This window comes from Myxocyprinus asiaticus, chromosome 34 (genome assembly GCF_019703515.2).
Source record: "Myxocyprinus asiaticus isolate MX2 ecotype Aquarium Trade chromosome 34, UBuf_Myxa_2, whole genome shotgun sequence".
Taxonomy (NCBI): domain Eukaryota; kingdom Metazoa; phylum Chordata; class Actinopteri; order Cypriniformes; family Catostomidae; genus Myxocyprinus; species Myxocyprinus asiaticus.
Window position 1 is genome coordinate 27,598,253 of NC_059377.1, and position 18,094 is coordinate 27,616,346.

The window sequence follows — 18,094 nt, forward strand, 5'->3', positions numbered from 1 at the left end:
CCGGCAACAACAAAAGAAATGGGAAGCGGTACCTCCTCCCTTTTAAAAGTTAAAAAGCTTTATATCCAAAATACTGTATATGAATGATTATATGATTAGTAATTAGACATGTCATAAAATATCAATATATTGATTATTGATCAGCACATTATTTTATCAATGTTTTTGAGAAATCAATATATATTAACATTAGCTAACATATAAATTAGAAACCAAATTTGTGTGCTTTCTAACTCACGCAGGCATAATAGCATTGGGGGGGGGGGGGGGGGGTGATATAACATTTACTGAAGCCAGTCGCAAGGCACAGGTGTCACAACATAGGACAGGTATTTTAGAACTCCATGCACAGGATGCATACGCACAAAAGTTACAAAGGTTTTTCTACTTCTTCAACAAGGAAAGTGATGTTCATGAGTTTGCAGGTTAGTGTATGAAACTGGTTTAACTGCGCAAACTGAACAATTAGAAATTATTATGCAATTTATCTGTATGTAGGCTATCTTTAAAGAGGTTTCATTTAAGCTGTCAAACCACAAAAACAAATTTTTGTAACTGAAAATACATCGTGTAGGCTATATGAAAGATTAATATACTCAATATATCATCCACTGATGGTGAGAGAAAATAATCTTTGTACTTTGATGATGAAATGGGTCGAATTTAATGGAAAACAATGCGAGTTACGCTCTGTGGTGCTGCAGATTTTTAAGCAGCCTTGTGAGACTGAGAGGCCGCGTATGTACCTTTGTAGAAAATAATTCTTTAAAATTTTAGATCTACCAGACACATCCAGTGTGCGACCCCCTTTAATTTACATTGCCGCACACACTTTAACAAAGTTGTGTTAAGAAATAAAACACAAAGACTACTGTGCAATGGGTAGCCCTATTTATATCTAAAAAAATCCCAATATATAAAATCTCGATGTGTGAAAAAGACATCGATCCCAAGTCTATTAGTTACATTTTATTATTTGCATTTAGCATTGTTTTTCCATGTTGTCCATAACTCATTAGAACAGACCTGCTGAAAACCACTGTCATATGGCACACTGTGTATTTTATTGCCATACCCACAATAAGCCAAATCATGTATTATTTCATGAATTCCAATAGTATAAAAAGAAGGATGCATTGAAACTGCGGCAAAAAATCATTTTCAAATGAAAGTGGATTTTTAAACAGGATAAAACAAAATGGTAATGCATTCCCTTAGAACGCACTGTCTAGGAACTGTGCCCAATGTCCACAATGGAAAGCCCTGAGCCAAAGCACTGGACATTTTTACAGATGCAAAAAGCCCAGCCAAAACATTAACTTATTACACTGCAGGGGAGCAGTGGAGAGTTCTTTGATGGTATTCTCTAAAACGTTTAGTCCATCACTGAAAGATACAGGCCACCAACTCAGAAGGCCATGACTGCATGCACATCCACACACATTTGTTTTTGTATAATGGTGGGCACTTTCCATTCAGTTGTTTTTATACTGAGGTAATTATATTTTCTATCCCCTTACCCTACTCCTAAACCTAACCCTCACAGTAGCCTTTTTGCTTTTTCAGATTTTCATTAAGACAAAAACGGTGTTTTTCATTTTTTAGACAAAAACGACAGTCATTTGCAACTCCAACCACACGAAAATGAGCCCACACAGAAAAACACCACAACATATGATGCTGCATATTTTGACAAATTTACATGTAATTGGATTTTTTCTCCTAATTCATATGCTCAATTGATATGTAACAGGTTGACAGAGCAGCTGCCAAATATGTTCATGAGGAATTTATCATACATCTGATCCACATTACCAATCACCATCTGCGAGTCTGATTAAAATGCAAGTTCATGAAGACTTCAAGCCTAATGCATTCCTTTACATCTTCTATCCCACTGCTCGAGACATCCTCATAACTTTCCACAATTATGGCTTCCCTCATTTTTACAGTCATCGACTGAAGCAGTATTCAAAAACCCTGTATATAAAATTCCCTAGGGAAGGAACTCTACGAATAAAATGTTCTCTGTCCTTGAGCGAGAGAAAGAAAAGACACAGAAGACAAATCAAATGCAGATCTTCACTCCCTTTCATTTTGGACAATCACTAAATCATGTACTGTGAAACAGAGTGACTGTGATATCCGATCTGAATGCTCCTGTTTTTTAGACACTTTCAGTTGAGACTGGCTCTATTGCACAGCTCTAAATGAAATTCCTGCAACATTGTGGCATGCGCAGCTGCCTTTGACTAAAGAGATAGGAACAATGTGCTGAAATTAGAATTTCTGAGATTTCTGCTTGTGGCTATGCAGCACATATGAAAATAAAGTTACTCTTGGTGGTAAAACAGCCTGGATACACATACATGAGATGAAGAAGTGCGTAGGATTATGACTGATATCAGAAAATACTTTAAACTTGGCTGTATAATAAATGTTCCACCACATTCTTCATAAAAACACAACTGAAAATTGCATTTTGAACCAATGCCTGCCCCTAGCTAAACATCTGAAACTATTGGTTACACTTTTGGTAGACAATTGACAGTGGATCTCAACTGGTTTTGATAAGAGAAATGTACAGGCATAAACATAAAATCATAAACATTTCAATGCAGCTAACAAAACAACTAAAATCACAGACCTTTTATGCAATTATAATTTGCATGTTTTCCCCTCATCCTGTTCACTACCCTATCAAAATAGACATGCAACCCATTTTTGGCTCACGACCCACCAGTTGAGAACCACTGATGTAGAAAATGCAGTAATATACAGTAAATTCTGAGGATAGATGATCTATTCTGAGCTAAACAGCTCAGGTATGGCACCCTCCATGGCAACATTTATTCATACTGTACATGCTCCATTGCCTCATTCAGAGCTTACAGTTTAAAAAAATAGGCTTTCTTTTCAAAGAAGGCCAAAGATAAAGCACTCAAGGAAGATTTGCACTGTACAAAGCCCTCTTAGAGAGCCGCTATAGCTCCACACTAATTATCTCAGCTCCTGTACAAATGCACCTGCAAACAGGCCTCAGACTGGTAAGCCCTAAAGGGGGGTCCGAGGTACAGAACGAGTGGGATCACTAGCCGGATTAGCAAGGATCCCACCTGATTACAGTGACTAAGCCTGATGGGAACTTGGCAGGAATTGCTCTAGAAGACCCATTCCGAAAGACTGTGATGCTCCAGAACACTGCAGCTCTTGCCAGCTACTGCTGTCCGAGCTTCTTATCTCTCACTTGGCAAAGCTGACAGCCTCTGGTTGCCTGCCACCTCCACTTTAGGCCGGCTGTGCTCTGAGCTGCCTGAGGTCTGTGAAGCCGCTGATAAATGCCCTCGTGCTGGTCATCCCGACCCACTGAATGTCACAACTTAGAGCTCCACAAACTCTGTTCACTTTCTCAAAGCACTTTAAGAGAAGGCCGACTTTAATGGGTTAAAGCTCAACTGAGGTTTATTTGAAGGTACTAAGATTTTATGAAGGACACTAGAGCTATGTTACAAAACTGAGTGAGCTGCCTCGATGGCAGCTGCCTACATGGGCAGCTGACTTCTAAGGCAGTATCCTAACCATCATGGAATCTCATAATTGATTGATTTGGAATGGTCTTCATAGGCAGCGACTCTGCGTGCCACCAAAATAGTGCAATTTCTGTTGATGTACTGCATATTGAAACAGTTTGAGTTGGACATATCAAAGGGCATGTCCCTTTTTTAACAGACTGATCACATTGTGAATTCTGTAACAGTAGGTTGTACATTTTGCTGCCAAAATCAGTTTATGCTGACTGAAATTTGAATCACTGCCCCCCAGTGGCATAAATATGTCCAAAATGGTGAAATACCCACAGAGTGGCACCAAAAGCAAATACTATTTTTAGTTGATGTAATACAGTCAAAAAGAATACATATTTTATTAACCCACTAACCCAGTACAAGATGAGTCATCACAATTTTTATTCCATTATCCCGTAATAGCAAAGAGAGCTAATTTTGAATGCACATATCTGTCTTTAAATATCTGGGGAATTTTTGTTCTGAGCCGTGGTAAATATCTGACCCTTGATATACCACATGCATATACACTATATTGCCAAAAGTATTCGCTCACCCATCCAAATAATTGAATTCAGGTGTTCCAATCACTTCCACGGCCACAGGTGTATAAAATGAAGCACCTAGGCATGCAGACTGCTTCTACAAACATTTGTGAAAGAATGGGCCGCTCTCAGGAGCACAGTGAATTCCAGTGTGGTACTGTGATAGGATGCCACCTGTGCAACAAGTCCAGTCATGAAATTTCCTCGCTACTAAATATTCCACAGTCAACTGTCAGTGGTATTATAACAAAGTGGAAGCGATTGCGAATGACAGCAACTCAGCCACGAAGTGGTAGGCCACGTAAAATGACAGAGCGGGGTCAGCAGATGCTGAGGCGCATAGTGCGCAGAGGTCGCCAACTTTCTGCAGAGTCAATCGCTACAGACCTCCAAAGTTCATGTGGCCTTCAGATTAGCTCAAGAACAGTGTGTAGAGAGCTTCATGGAATGGGTTTCCATGGCCGAGCAGCTGCATCCAAGCCATACATCACCAAGTGCAATGCAAAGCGTCGGATGCAGTGTTGTAAAGCACGCCGCCACTGGACTCTAGAGCAGTGGAGACGCGTTCTCTGGAGTGACGAATCACGCTTCTCCATCTGGCAATCTGATGGACGAGTCTGGGTTTGGCGGTTAACAGGAGAACGGTACTTGTCTGACTGCATTGTGCCAACTGTGAAGTTTGGTGGAGGGGGGATTATGGTGTGGGGTTGTTTTTCAGGAGCTGGGCTTGGCCCCTTAGTTCCAGTGAAAGGAACTCTGAATGCTTCAGCATACCAAGAGATTTTGGACAATTCCATGCTCCCAACTTTGTGGGAACAGTTTGGGGATGGCCCCTTCCTGTTCCAACATGACTGCACACCAGTGCACAAAGCAAGGTCCATAAAGACATGGATGAGCGAGTTTGGTGTGGAAGAACTTGACTGGCCTGCACAGAATCCTGACCTCAACCCGATAGAGCACCTTTGGGATAAATTTGAGCGAAGACTGTGAGCCAGGCCTTCTCGTCCAACATCAGTGTCTGACCTCACAAATGCGCTTCTGGAAGAATGGTCAAAAATTCCCATAAACACACTCCTAAACCTTGTGGAAAGCCTTCCCATAATAGTTGAAGCTGTTATAGCTGCAAAGGGTGGGCCGACGTCATATTAAACCCTATGGATTAAGAATGGGATGTCACTTAAGTTCATATGCGTCTAAAGGCAGGTGAGCGAATACTTTTGGCAATATAGTGTATGTATATGTGCGCATAATTTCATCTTTGTGTTTGTTTAATTTTGTTTAAATTATGGCATGAGTGTGTATAATATGCATGTGATTATGCATTTAATTAAATATGTGTGACTCTGCATATGTGTGCGAGAGTATATGCTGAGTGATTCTATAGTCCATTCAGCTCAAGGTCACGGTGAAGGCACTTCCTGCTCAGAATGCTGCTTCCGTCTGGCTGCTGTAGATTTCCCAGAAGTGAACGTCGGTTAGTGTGCCAGCAAAATTGATTGGAACGTGGAATGCATAACATTACTCTCAATTGATGTTCAATTCACTTTAGTCCCCCTCCCTCCTTGTAGTTATTTAAGCCTTTGGCAATAAAATGAAGAAAAGCACAAATTATATGAAAAGTACCTTTGTGTGCCAGTCTATTACAAATGGAAGGGCTTCTCAATTACATATTTTTGATGGATTAAAATAAAATAATTATCTTTATTTCAAGCTCATGTCAAGAGGTAAAGCATCTATATTTATATTCAAGCATCTAGATCATAAGGAGCATATACTGTATATTGCTTCTAGCACAAAGGTTTGTTCCAGTCCTTTAATCTGATTGGACAAATCGCTTTACAAAATTGCTGATATTTAGTATAACAGCACTGGAACGATTCACTGTTTGTATCACTCTGCTTGTCTCTGTTTGGGGCACTCTAGACAGGTTGTCAGTCTGCATGCTGCTCGGCAACATACAATGGTTGAGCCTGCTTTTGCTTTGTGTGGATATATTTTTCGACTATGGAGCAAAAATAGAAAAAAAAATAAAATAAATAACTGGTCATATTGTGTCTAAAATGTAAAATACTCAATATTAACTTATCTGGTTGATGATGAAATTATACAACAACAACACTACCTAAAAGCTACAATGAACAATACTGATGCCTCAAGATGAGGAAGTATAAGTCTTGATGTAGAAGTGTCACTTTCAGTAAAGCTTACAATTAGGGAGACTTAATTGTTTCTTACAAGCTTCTGTTGATGGATTTCATCCTGACAGCTTCAAGAGACCAATAGCCATTATGTCAAGAACTTGGTTGACATCAAAGTACAAGACTAGCAAGCTTGTTTACTTTTTGACTAGATTGATAGCCTGCATAATTTTTCATTGTGGTTAGAACACCTTTTATTAGTAGCCTTAGATGCCAGGTTACCTTAGATGTTTACAAAATTAAAGGGCATCGTTAATTATTATACCATTCCTGCTTTTGCTTTTTTCCAAACACAGAGGGAGGTGGCAGTCAGACACAGTATGTGAATGTGTGTTTCTGGGGTGGGCATCTGTGGCTCAAGCCATCATGTTTGTTATCACCTTGTCTTTCCCACTATGTTTTTATGCTTGGTAATTTTTTGCAATAAAAAAATCATTCAAATTATGCTCTATAAATAAGACATAGTCTCACAAACCAGGTTTTTAACTATTGACTAAAAGGCTAGTGTATATTGTAGCATATTCTGTGAAAGCTCATTTAAATGTGCAGCATTTCGTTCAGCATACAACCTTGAAAATTTCTGAGGAACCTGTTTGTTGACTTTTTAGTCAGTTTTCCACTATGCAGATATAATAAGCACTTAATATTTCAGAGGCATTACTTAAGACAAATTGGAATATAAAGTTCCGCTGGAGGAATTTGAAAATTTTAAGACACAAGTCTGACCACTTGCGGTTCATGCAAAACTCTTTTATTAAGACATTAATGCCATGACCCTCGCAGACTGACAATTCCAGCAACTATATTTCCAAAGAGGCATTCATTGTAACAGTGATAAATTCTACCAGTAGAAGTTACACTTACCAGTACATACAGAAATAAAACCACCCTACTTCTGATCTTTGGGGCGTGTCCGCAGTGGCGATTTTAGGGGGTGGCCTGTGGTGGCCTGAAATCTCATTGGCCACCCTGTGGCCACCCCAGAACTGATTGGTAGTTCATCATGTTCATCAACACAAGAACGAAGAACAAATAGAAACACCTGTCAATCAAAGATGACATCTCAGGTCATTTGTTGATTTAGAGCCACACTGACCCAGGGTCAGTTTTATATTTTTGACCATTATAGTAGTGGTGGGACTGAATCTTTGATCAGTGGGGGGAGGGGCAGGCCGCGGGTGGCCAGGCAGGTGCCGCAGGTCGTGGGCAGCGGGCGCCAGGTCTGGAGTATAATGGTCAGTCAGAAGCACGAAGCTGACACGAGCTAGCGTCTACCTCCAACTTCCAATGAGTTGACGACGTCTATTTGTGGTCAAAAAGAAAGTTGTTATTTGAGAGGTACATTCATCTAATCTAACATTTAATTTATCCCGAATTTCCATGTGAATGTGAAAAAAAATTTTCATTGTTACAGTAGCTTGGTTAAAGAGTAAGCTAGACCCTACACCACATTCAGCTTGTATCTTTATATTGAAATGAAATATGAAATGCCATGTTTTCTGATTTAATGACGGAGTGTGTGTAAAGCGTTTTACAGATGTATATGTTCAATAGCTAAAGTTATATATATGGCTAACCTGTGTGTGAAATGGAAGGGTTTGTGCTGTGACTGTACTTTAAATCTTTACATGAGTTATTTATGAGCTCTTTGTGTATTATTGGTCAGTCAGACCAATAAAATCGTCAAAGTTTTATACCTTATTTGACATTTTAAATATGCAGAGGCAGGGCAAATTGCACTTAAATGCCGCAAATGATTTGACTAACTATTTTATTTGGTAATATTCAAAGTAATTGAAGCTATCAGAACATGTGGAAAATAAACCTGAGTAGACACTGTAAATAGAGTTTTGTTTTTTTACTGTATTCAGAGCTCAATCTGCAATTTTGGGGTTTCCAGACAGACACCTATAAGCCCTCATAGCCAATTTCACACACTGATTTGTACCCAATTTAACAATATTTCTGCTGGACAATGCAGTTATAGCTAATAAATGAATGAATAATTGATTGAATGATTGATTGAATTGCGCCTCAATCAGTTATCACCTGTACTTGTATCTTTATATGATTATACACTATACCTGATATTATACGCAGATTAATTCTCTACAATGAGAATAGCTCTTAAAAATGTGTAACTGACTTTTCCTAAACAATTACTGATTTAAAAATGGATGTTATGTTAAAATAACCAGAGATTCCCAGAAACTGTAATAGGTTGAAATAGAACAGGAATAGAAAACTGTCAAATGTCAAAACAACAGTCTGATATTGAATACAAACAATTCAGTGAATGCTAACATGAGTTTAAGAATTAATTTATTCTACATGTGTAGATGTTGAAGCAAAGCAATGCGATATTTACACATTTTGATCATGTGCCATTCATAAAGGTTCTCCCGGTATCGCCACCCCACACTAGGTCTGTGCCCCATCTTGGCCACACCAGTAAAAATGTCCTGGATACGCCACTGCGTGTCCGAGGATGAGACTAAGGTTAGTGGATCCTTTTTAGTTTCTCTTCATAAAAATGACTCCTCGCATGTGTAACATTTCAAAATGCATTATAAAGTGTATAATATTCAAGTATTTAATAAAGTATGGCGCCATGCACATCTATGAAGGTCTGGGCTAAGCCCTGATTATACATTGACCCAAGAACCTTCCCCTGGTGTGTGTGCGATTATGTGTATGTAAGGAATTATTTGCGTGTCTCAACCTAAAAACCCCTCTTTCACTTCTTGGTCACATCCTTTGCTATCAGCTAAATTACTAGGTCAAATTTTTGAGAATATGCAGAGTCTTGGAAAAATACAGACTTCATATGTCAAGGTAGATATTCAACAAACAACATCTTAGTACAAAAGACATTAAGACACACACTAGCCTTCACCTAGAAAACACAATCTGCCACAGCTCATTAAAATCCCTGCTTCAGATAAATAAACTAAGTTATCACATACAGGTTTAGCAACACAGCCTAGAGGATGAAAAGGAAATGTACATGTGGATTTTTAGCTGTCTGTTGCATTAATGTTTTCAATCACTAATGATAAGACTATAAACCTCTCTCAGGTTATAAAAAATGACAGAAAAAAATAAAGTTGAATTGTGCTATTGGAGAGAAAGCCCTTTTGTTAAACGTTTAGGCAAAGTAAGGAAAACAACGGAACTGGAGTGTTTTGGGGTGCATATCTGAGAGAATGAAAGCAGTGGGACCTGGTCCAAAATAGTTCAGAATAACATTTAAATTCTTGAAGACGCAATAGAAAGTTACGATCGTTACTCGTAAGTTAAGAGAAGGACATTTATTTCAGTTACCTTTCCATATTATTATTTGATCTGCTTCAGTCTGCTGTTTTATTTACAGGACAATTTGAGAGTCACACTAGTTTTTAAATACAGTTGTGAACCCCAAACACTGACTGTGTGGATGTAGCCTATGAAAACAATGCAATGGACTCCCATAACACAATAAACAATAAACGAGGCTGCCTTGACCTTTCAAAATATGGTCAATATTTTGCCTTCCCGTGAGTGATGGAAGGGGACAAAAGTGATCTAATCCAATCAGCCCCAATAAGAGTAGAGGATAAATTGTGATGGGAGGTAATGAGCAGTTGTCGGGAGCTAATCCGACTGTCTGGGTACAGCGTCTCCCTGGTGTGAAATGGCTCATCCCTCTTCCGTCTTGAGCAGAGCCAGAGTTTTCAGGCCTTGATTTGAGATATCTATTTCTGGACAGCAGTCACTTGGTTGAATCCAACTTTTTTGCCTTTAAGCCCTCTGATGTATAAGTTCTAAATCCATATTTTGGCAGCTACAGCACTGAGGAAAACGATACAACGCTACATACAACAAGCTTGTTGCAGCCAAACTGTCGAATTCTCACTTCAATCACAACAATGCTGGATCTAATCATTCTCATTCCATTCCGAGTAATGCAGCGGGCTAGGAACAGACACATTTTCTGAAACACTGACAGGTTGGACAAGCTCGCAGACCAAGAGCTGCTCATGCTATTGGTACTCTAGTGTCTGAGCTGCTCTGAAGCTGTCAGAGGAGCATCATAAGCAACGCAGCGGAGTGTGGACCTCTAAAGAGCCCGACGATGGATCCAGAGGAGAAATTATGATGTTCCTAAGCTGTGAGTTAAGGCTCAAGGAGAGAGACGGGACAGGAATTGAGAGGGGTGAAGTAAACATATGCGGTCAGCAATACATGCCTTGATGATAAGGTTTTCAATGAGTATAAGTATTGTCAGCTATTAGTAATAGTAGTATAATAGATATTGGACCCTTAAAAAAAATCTAGATTTTGACATTATTGTTTTAATATGAATAAATAAAGGTACATTTCTAGTTTCAACAGAAAATATGTTGGCTTTTGACATTTGGTTTTTAACCACTTAAAATGTGTAAATTTAATCATTTAGCATGGAGCCATACTGAGGGAGCCTTAATTTAGCATGGAGCCTTATTCTGAAATTTGGTTGATTTTACACTGAATAGCCCAATGTTACACTGATAATATAATTTTCAATTAACACATTAGTATATATATATATATATATAAGGAAAATACAAGCATTTTCACTAGTGGTCTCAGACTTTTGGACTGTATATTATACAAGCCTGAAATGGATTAATCCTATTCCACATCCTGTCCTATTGGATCGTTATCATCACAGTAAATGAGTAAATTGGTTACGTTTTCTTTGTATTCTCTTGTTTGAACTAGATAACTATGCTAAAATGCTGAACAATATTTAACTACAAATTTTGTTTGCCATCTTTGGTCCAATGTTCTTCTTTGTGTTACGACTGCCACAGAATAAAATGGGGGATAAAATCTAATGCATCAGTTTCTAGTCATCATACACCATTTACAACATTAATAGACGATTAACATCAAATAATCATAAAATGTGCCAATAATTGTGTGCAGAATTAAATAATTGCACTAAAAATTACAAAAGTTTGCAACAGAAAGGACAAAATCAAGCATTTTATATGTAACCTGTTACTAGGGCTATCACGATTATGAAATTTGGCTGACAATTAATTGTCAAATAAATAATTGCGATTATGATGATTAATTGTCTGTTTTAGGGCTTTCATGATTATGACGACTGTCATACAAATTGTCATGCTTTTGTCACAGGTGTATGTGTGCTTCATAAACCATAAATCAATTTATTCATATTTAACTTTTACATGGCTTTAAAACATATGAATGACATTAAAAATAATATTTGAAATATAAAAATATTTCAAAATACATAAAAATATCTGTCTCTCTTTGTGGTCAACTTTAGTCTTGGTCGAAATGATATTATGTTATGTTATATATTATTGAAACAGTTAAAGGATGGGCAAGGAGGCGGCGGGAACTGGCTGAACAGTCAACATAAACTTCAGGAGTGGTGGTGGTGTAGTGGACTAAAGCACTGAACTGGTAAGCAGAAAGTTGTTGGTTCAATCCCCACAGCCACCACCATTGTGTTCTTGAGCAAGGCACTTAACTCCAGGGGGATTGTCCCTGTAATAAGGGACAATTATCTCAAATGTTATCTCACTCTCCCGCTGATCAGCTGATTCAGGGCCGGCCATGCACCCTTAAGGCCTAAATTATATTATTTGTGATGAGGAGGAGGGTGTGGCCAGGCCGTAAGGACGCAAGCTGAACTGTCCTAATCAGTCGGGATTCGAGAGAGAGAGAGATACACACGCGGCCACTGTGTGTGAGTGTCTGTGCATTTATGTTTCTTTAAGTTCATTTATGTCATTAAAGTTATGCTGACTGTTCTGCCAGTTCCCGCCTCCTCCTTGCCCATTAAGAACCCTGTTACATTATATTAAAAGTAGGCTATGCAATAGTAAAATATTTCTGTCCAAAGTTCTTCACTGTCACACTTTACTTTAAGGTTCTCTGATTAAACCCACGAGCCCTTATTTCACATGAAGAAAGACCTTTGAGTTTCTGTGTTTATTTCTATTTTGACCTTAGAAATAGAGTAAGCGGGCGTGTACAGGGCTCCTCTGTGTCACTGCATGTCATTAGCACTGCGTGCATGAACCCACAATGACAAATAACATTTGCCATTACATGATCGGAAAATTATAGTGAAACCACAGAGTCTTGCATTCACTAAAATCCTTTTTTTATATTTTTGCGGGATTTTGGCACGAACCTCCGCTGTTGGCGCGTGCATCACAGTGCGTCAAGCCTGGTTCTGAAGTGGTTAATCTTCACGCTCTTCAAGAGCTGCACTTGGTCAATGCGGCTCAGTGAGATGGTCGGAGTTCAATTAAATAAGACACTCAAACGTGACATTAAGTCCCTTATTTGGACAGCAAAATGTGATTGGAATTTAAAGTGCACAATAATCGTGGTTTTCAAATAACCACAGTTAGATCAAACAACCGCGATCAGACAATTATTTAATAATCGTGACAGGCCTACCTGTTACAAAGCACATGCTTTTAACTACATCTATCTGTTTTTCTGCTTTAATAAAAGAAGAGGTGCAAAATAGCCTCACACACACAAAAAAAGACCATACATCTAAAATATATTTACATTTTATAGCACACCTGCCCTAAGCTTGCTTTAACCCTGCACTCTTGGTAACAGCAGGCCACTGATGGCCAAAATGCGGAGGTACTTGGAGCACAAACAACCTAGAACACTCCAGTAAATAACCAGGGTAACCTGACCAAACAGAAGACACTAAGACTGCAGCAGAGGAAGTGAAGACATTATTAATTACGCATCGCTGGACCACTCTGGACTACCTGTGGTTCTTTTTTTTTTAGGAGTACCCACTGTCTCTGAGATTTGACTAATCCAATAAGAGGTAATAACTGAATGGCTATGACCCAGAACTGCGCGAAACAGACGTTAGGACATTGCGTAAATGACAGTCTAGTTTTGGCATTACTAGAAGTAAACACAATGAGGTGAGGGGAGCATTCACCTAATCCGAATTCGAGAAAAGGTCAGCTAAGCACAAGTTTGCAAAACAAATTAATTATACACAAGACAGAATCAGATTAATGCACAGTGCCACAGATGATTAAGTGATGAGGCAGGTTTATCTGTTGATCGAGTCTCGGATGAATGAACAGCACAGAAATGGGGCAGCGAAGCTTGTTGGATTCACATCTACATACATCAGCACCCACAGATGTCTGCCATGCTTTGTTTACACAGTAATCAGAATTAGAGAAGGACCGGCTCATCTACATAACATGCATATTCAAATCTGGCACTCTGGCTCTGTTTAAAAACCTCTGACATCCCCTTGCCTGCTGTTAAAAGATTTTCTTGAATAAATCACTGTAAACAATGTGTTAACATATTACTGCAGCGTGCATGAAACCATTTAAACAGTGAATTAACTGTTTGCCATCCATCATAAGAAATCTTACGAGCAATTAACTAATTCTGCATGGGGAAACCTTGGAACATAGTGACTTTCCAATGCTCCATCCACTGCTAAACGACACTGATGTATCTCAAAACCATACTCAAAACCATACAAATGAGATGTAATTAAAAACTTGGCTCGAGTTCAATTTATAATCTCAAAGTGAAGAGGAAGGGCATTTAGGGGGATCGATACTCATGTTCATTTCCTCTAAGATCTGCTAGGAGAGTAAGTATGCAATAGATTTTCCCTTTTAACAAATGTAACATGGTGTACGAAGAAAAAAAAAAAACATGTACCTTTTACCTATCATCACTAGCAAAGAGGTTGACATGACTGGAGGGAGTGAATCAATAGACTAATTTGAGCACAATCAATAAACTGCAGAGGTGAAATACTATGATGATATAAACATTAGGCAATATTAGATGCTTCCAGTATGACTAATGATTGCATTTACAAGGTAGAGCTCAAAACACATGATGCACAGACACAACAACAACAACACTAAATCGTATGCTGTTAAAGGGATAGTTCACCAAAAAATTAAAATTCTGTCATTGTTTACTCACCCTTGTGTTATTCCAAACCCTCCCTCACCATTCAATTTCATGGCATATTGTTTCCATTCAATGAAAGTAAATGGTGACTGAAGCTACCATTCTGCCTAACATCATCTTCTGTGTTCCATGGAAGAAAGAACATCATACATGAGGGTGAGCAAATGGTGACAGAATTTTCATCTTTCAGTGAACTTTCCCTTTATAACATGCAACAACATGTAAATTACACTGCTATTTAAATTTGAGACCCGTTATACACATTTGACAACATTTTGTTAAAAAGGAGAGACGACAAATGGGGCAATGAATCATTTAACATGTCCATGAGATTATCCAAAAGTTTAACTGCTACAATTTGCACTCAACAAAACGACAAGACAGATGGACATGGAAACCATGAAAACCAGTGGGCAAGGCATTTGGACTCACCATATTGTTGGCGGCTCGGACCCCTCCACCTCCAAGTAGTCATACTTTTCCTCCGTCTGGAAGTCTGTAAAAATGATGGAGATGGTGTCTCCGGGATCAGCAAGTATGGTCCACGTACAGTCCGCACTATTGTAATATTCACTCGGGAAATTGGGACTCGAAATGATGCCACTTGAACCCCTCAGAGTATCACCACATGTGTCCTCAGCTGTCAATCAAACACGAAAAGATTTCTGTTAGGAATCAGCCTTTAATTTCTATACATACTGTATGTATACAGTAGGAAATGACAGCTGAGCCTTTTGGACTAAATTGAGGCCACTTTGATTTCTAGGCCAAATTTGTGTATATATATTTTACATATATACATAGATATATCCATTGTGAGTCAATTTATGTTAAGGATTTGGCAAGCCCATTTTTCAGAGCTAAGCTTTCTGTAACTGTGCATATGACAAATTTGTTAAATGTTAAGTATGTTAGAGAGCCATGTCATGAGCTGTTCATTAATCCAGCACACACAGGCTCACTTCAAGGCTGTCCCATGATTCCTTTTATCATGCTTTAGAGAGGTAGTGGCTCTTCCGGGAGCTTGTGAACTGTGGCCCTCTCTCGTCTCGTATATTAACTGGGCTTCGTCAATAAAAGGCTTTCAGAAAAAAACAAGGTCCCAGCTGCATTTCTACATAGACTCAGAGCTCAGCTCTGGTCCCTTCTGCTAGTAGTTCTCCAATTCAAATTGACAGCGATATTTTGAATATACCAATTGCAAATTGTAATTTAGCTTTTTTGAAATCGAGATGCAATAGAACTATGTACAGATAAAGACACATGGACTATTCTGTGCATACATGATAAATTATATAAAAATAATTTATACAAACAAGCATCCACTCATATGTACATGCAGTCATGGCACTGGGCCATGCCATGGATGTACATATAGTGTGTACATAAATACATAGAAAGCAATGCTCCAAGTGGGAGAATCACTTTTACATGGGATATAAACATACTAACAGGTGCAGAAATCTTGGCAACAGGGAGAGTAACACTGAAACAGGGAGAGACACATTGACATGTCCAGTGCAGAAGCCATGTCAGTGCGCAAACACGCATACATTTGCATACATTGAGAACATACATACACATTCCATGCATTCACAGGCAGAAATATGCTATGAAATACACATGCACCTACAAAGAAAAAGATATAAGTGAACCTCCTCTACATTTCTCTACATCATACTCATTATAAATTATACTGTATTTAGAATGAGAGAGGTGAAAATAACCTGACTGAACATTAACACGCATAATGCACGTAACTGAACTAACTTGTATAACAAGGGAGGTGTGATGGTTCAGAGCACAGGCGTTGCTAGACCCTATTTTTAGCCCCTCTAAAATTAATCTCAGACCCCCTAAAAATCTGTGACTCAGAAAGCAGCACGCAAATCTTTTAAACAGCGGCAGCACTGCACTAGTTTTAAGCGCGAGACTACTTTGTTGGCTTTTCTCACTTGTAAAGACTAATTATAGTGTGAACAAATAGCATTGGAGTGCGGGCTGTGAAGGAGCGTATCATTGGTTTGACCCACTGAACCAATACGCCCCATTTCCCCATTCAATTCGTGAACAAGCAAGGATCAGCATCTGTTGACTGACTGAAGGAGAGGAGGCATGTCCTTTTTTTAGTTTGGTAATCTCATTTAACAAGGAGAGAAATGGGCTGGATGAAGTAAGAGTAAAAGTGACAGTACAATGACATCAGGAGGATGTAATTAAAACTTGTAATTATTTTCAATTTTTTTACGTTGAGAAATTATTGATTGATGTTCTACATATTTTGTTAATAAATGGAGAATAAAAAAAAATATTTGAATGGTCCTGTTCTATTTCAATTATTTTTATAACTTTATTAGTGTGCTTATTATAGAAAATGACAAAATTCTAAATGAAGATTAGCTTACTATCTTGAATGCTGTGAACAGATCTATGTGCATTCTCTTGCCAAATCATGAAATATAACCACTCCTGATAAGAGACGCATGTAAGGGCATTAAATATTGTTAGATTAGCATAGAAAGCAAAATGTAAACATTACAATTTATGACATTAAAAACATTCATTCTGCTCAAAATTCACTTCAAAACACTAGCAAATGTTTGAAATAACCTCTGATCTTATGTGGATTCAGATCATTATAATGGACAGCTGCACGCTCATAACACACCCTGTCAGTACGTATGTATAAACATTAATGAATTATATTTATATGGTTATTGCACTACTTGGTGGTTTACAGCAAATAAATAACTGCTGCGGCGCTGAAAAGGCCATTCTGGATGAGTAGACTACCATCTGCATGTGTTTAGTGTTTGGATGCATATGCGCCAAGAAGAACTTTTGCATTGCAATAACAGGTTGCTCTTTTATAGTCCTGGAATCTTAATTGAGTAAAGGAATATTCCGGTTTCAATACAAGTTAAATTTAATCGACAGCATTTGTGGCATGATGTTGATTACCAAAAACATTTTGGGTTTTTTTCTAAAAAAGCAAAACAGTTATTTACAGTATAAGGCACTTACAATGGAAGTGAATGTGGCTAATTTTTGGAGGTTTAAATGCAGAAATATGAAGTTTATAATTTTATTAAAGCACTTACATTAATTTTTCTGTTAAAACTTTTATATTATTTAAACTGTAAAGTTGTTTAATTTGTAATTTTTATGGTCGTTTTAGGGTTTACGTCATTACATCGTCATGGCAACAAAGTTGAAAAATTGGATTTAACTTTACACAGGTTTGCAAACAATTTTATCACACTAAAACCATGTTAACACATATTTTGTTTACATCTTGTGTCTATACTTTTGAAACAGTAAGTATTTTACAGTTTAGGGATTAGCCCCATTCACTTCCACTGTAAGTGCCTCACTGTAACCAAGATTTTTGCTGTTTTTAAAGAAAAAAAATTTAATTATTTTTTGTGGTGATCTACATTATGCCACACATTCTGTTGATTGAGCTTAACTTTTATTGAACCCGAAATATTCCTTTAAGCATTAACTTTGTATAAGAAATGTATTTTAGTATTCTTTAGAAAAAGAAAAAAAAATAGGTTATTGTGGGTATTATTGTGGCTAGTGGTCTTGAATGAATTTTTTGAAAAAAGTTCACATTGAAATCTCTGACTTCTGATCGCAGACTTTTGTTTCTTGGTAAATCTGAGCAAAATTTGAAACAATGTTAAAATCTCTTCTGAAACTGTAGAAGAGGCAAGAGAATACTAGGGTCTTTTTGTCATGAGAAAATTCAAAGAAGCAGGAGGCTTAAGAGAAAGTATATATTTCCTCT

The 18,094-nt window shown here is 38.0% G+C and overlaps 1 protein-coding gene across 1 annotated transcript in view; it reads right to left on the bottom strand.

Annotated features, from left to right (window-relative positions):
- LOC127425389 (CUB and sushi domain-containing protein 3-like) overlaps window positions 1-18,094 on the bottom strand; it is a 701,868-nt gene that overhangs the window by 345,444 nt on the left and 338,330 nt on the right. Inside the window, exon 5 of the mRNA XM_051671320.1 lies at window positions 14,734-14,941. Coding sequence (XP_051527280.1) covers window positions 14,734-14,941 — 208 coding nt within the window. The remainder of the gene's footprint in view (window positions 1-14,733; window positions 14,942-18,094) is intronic.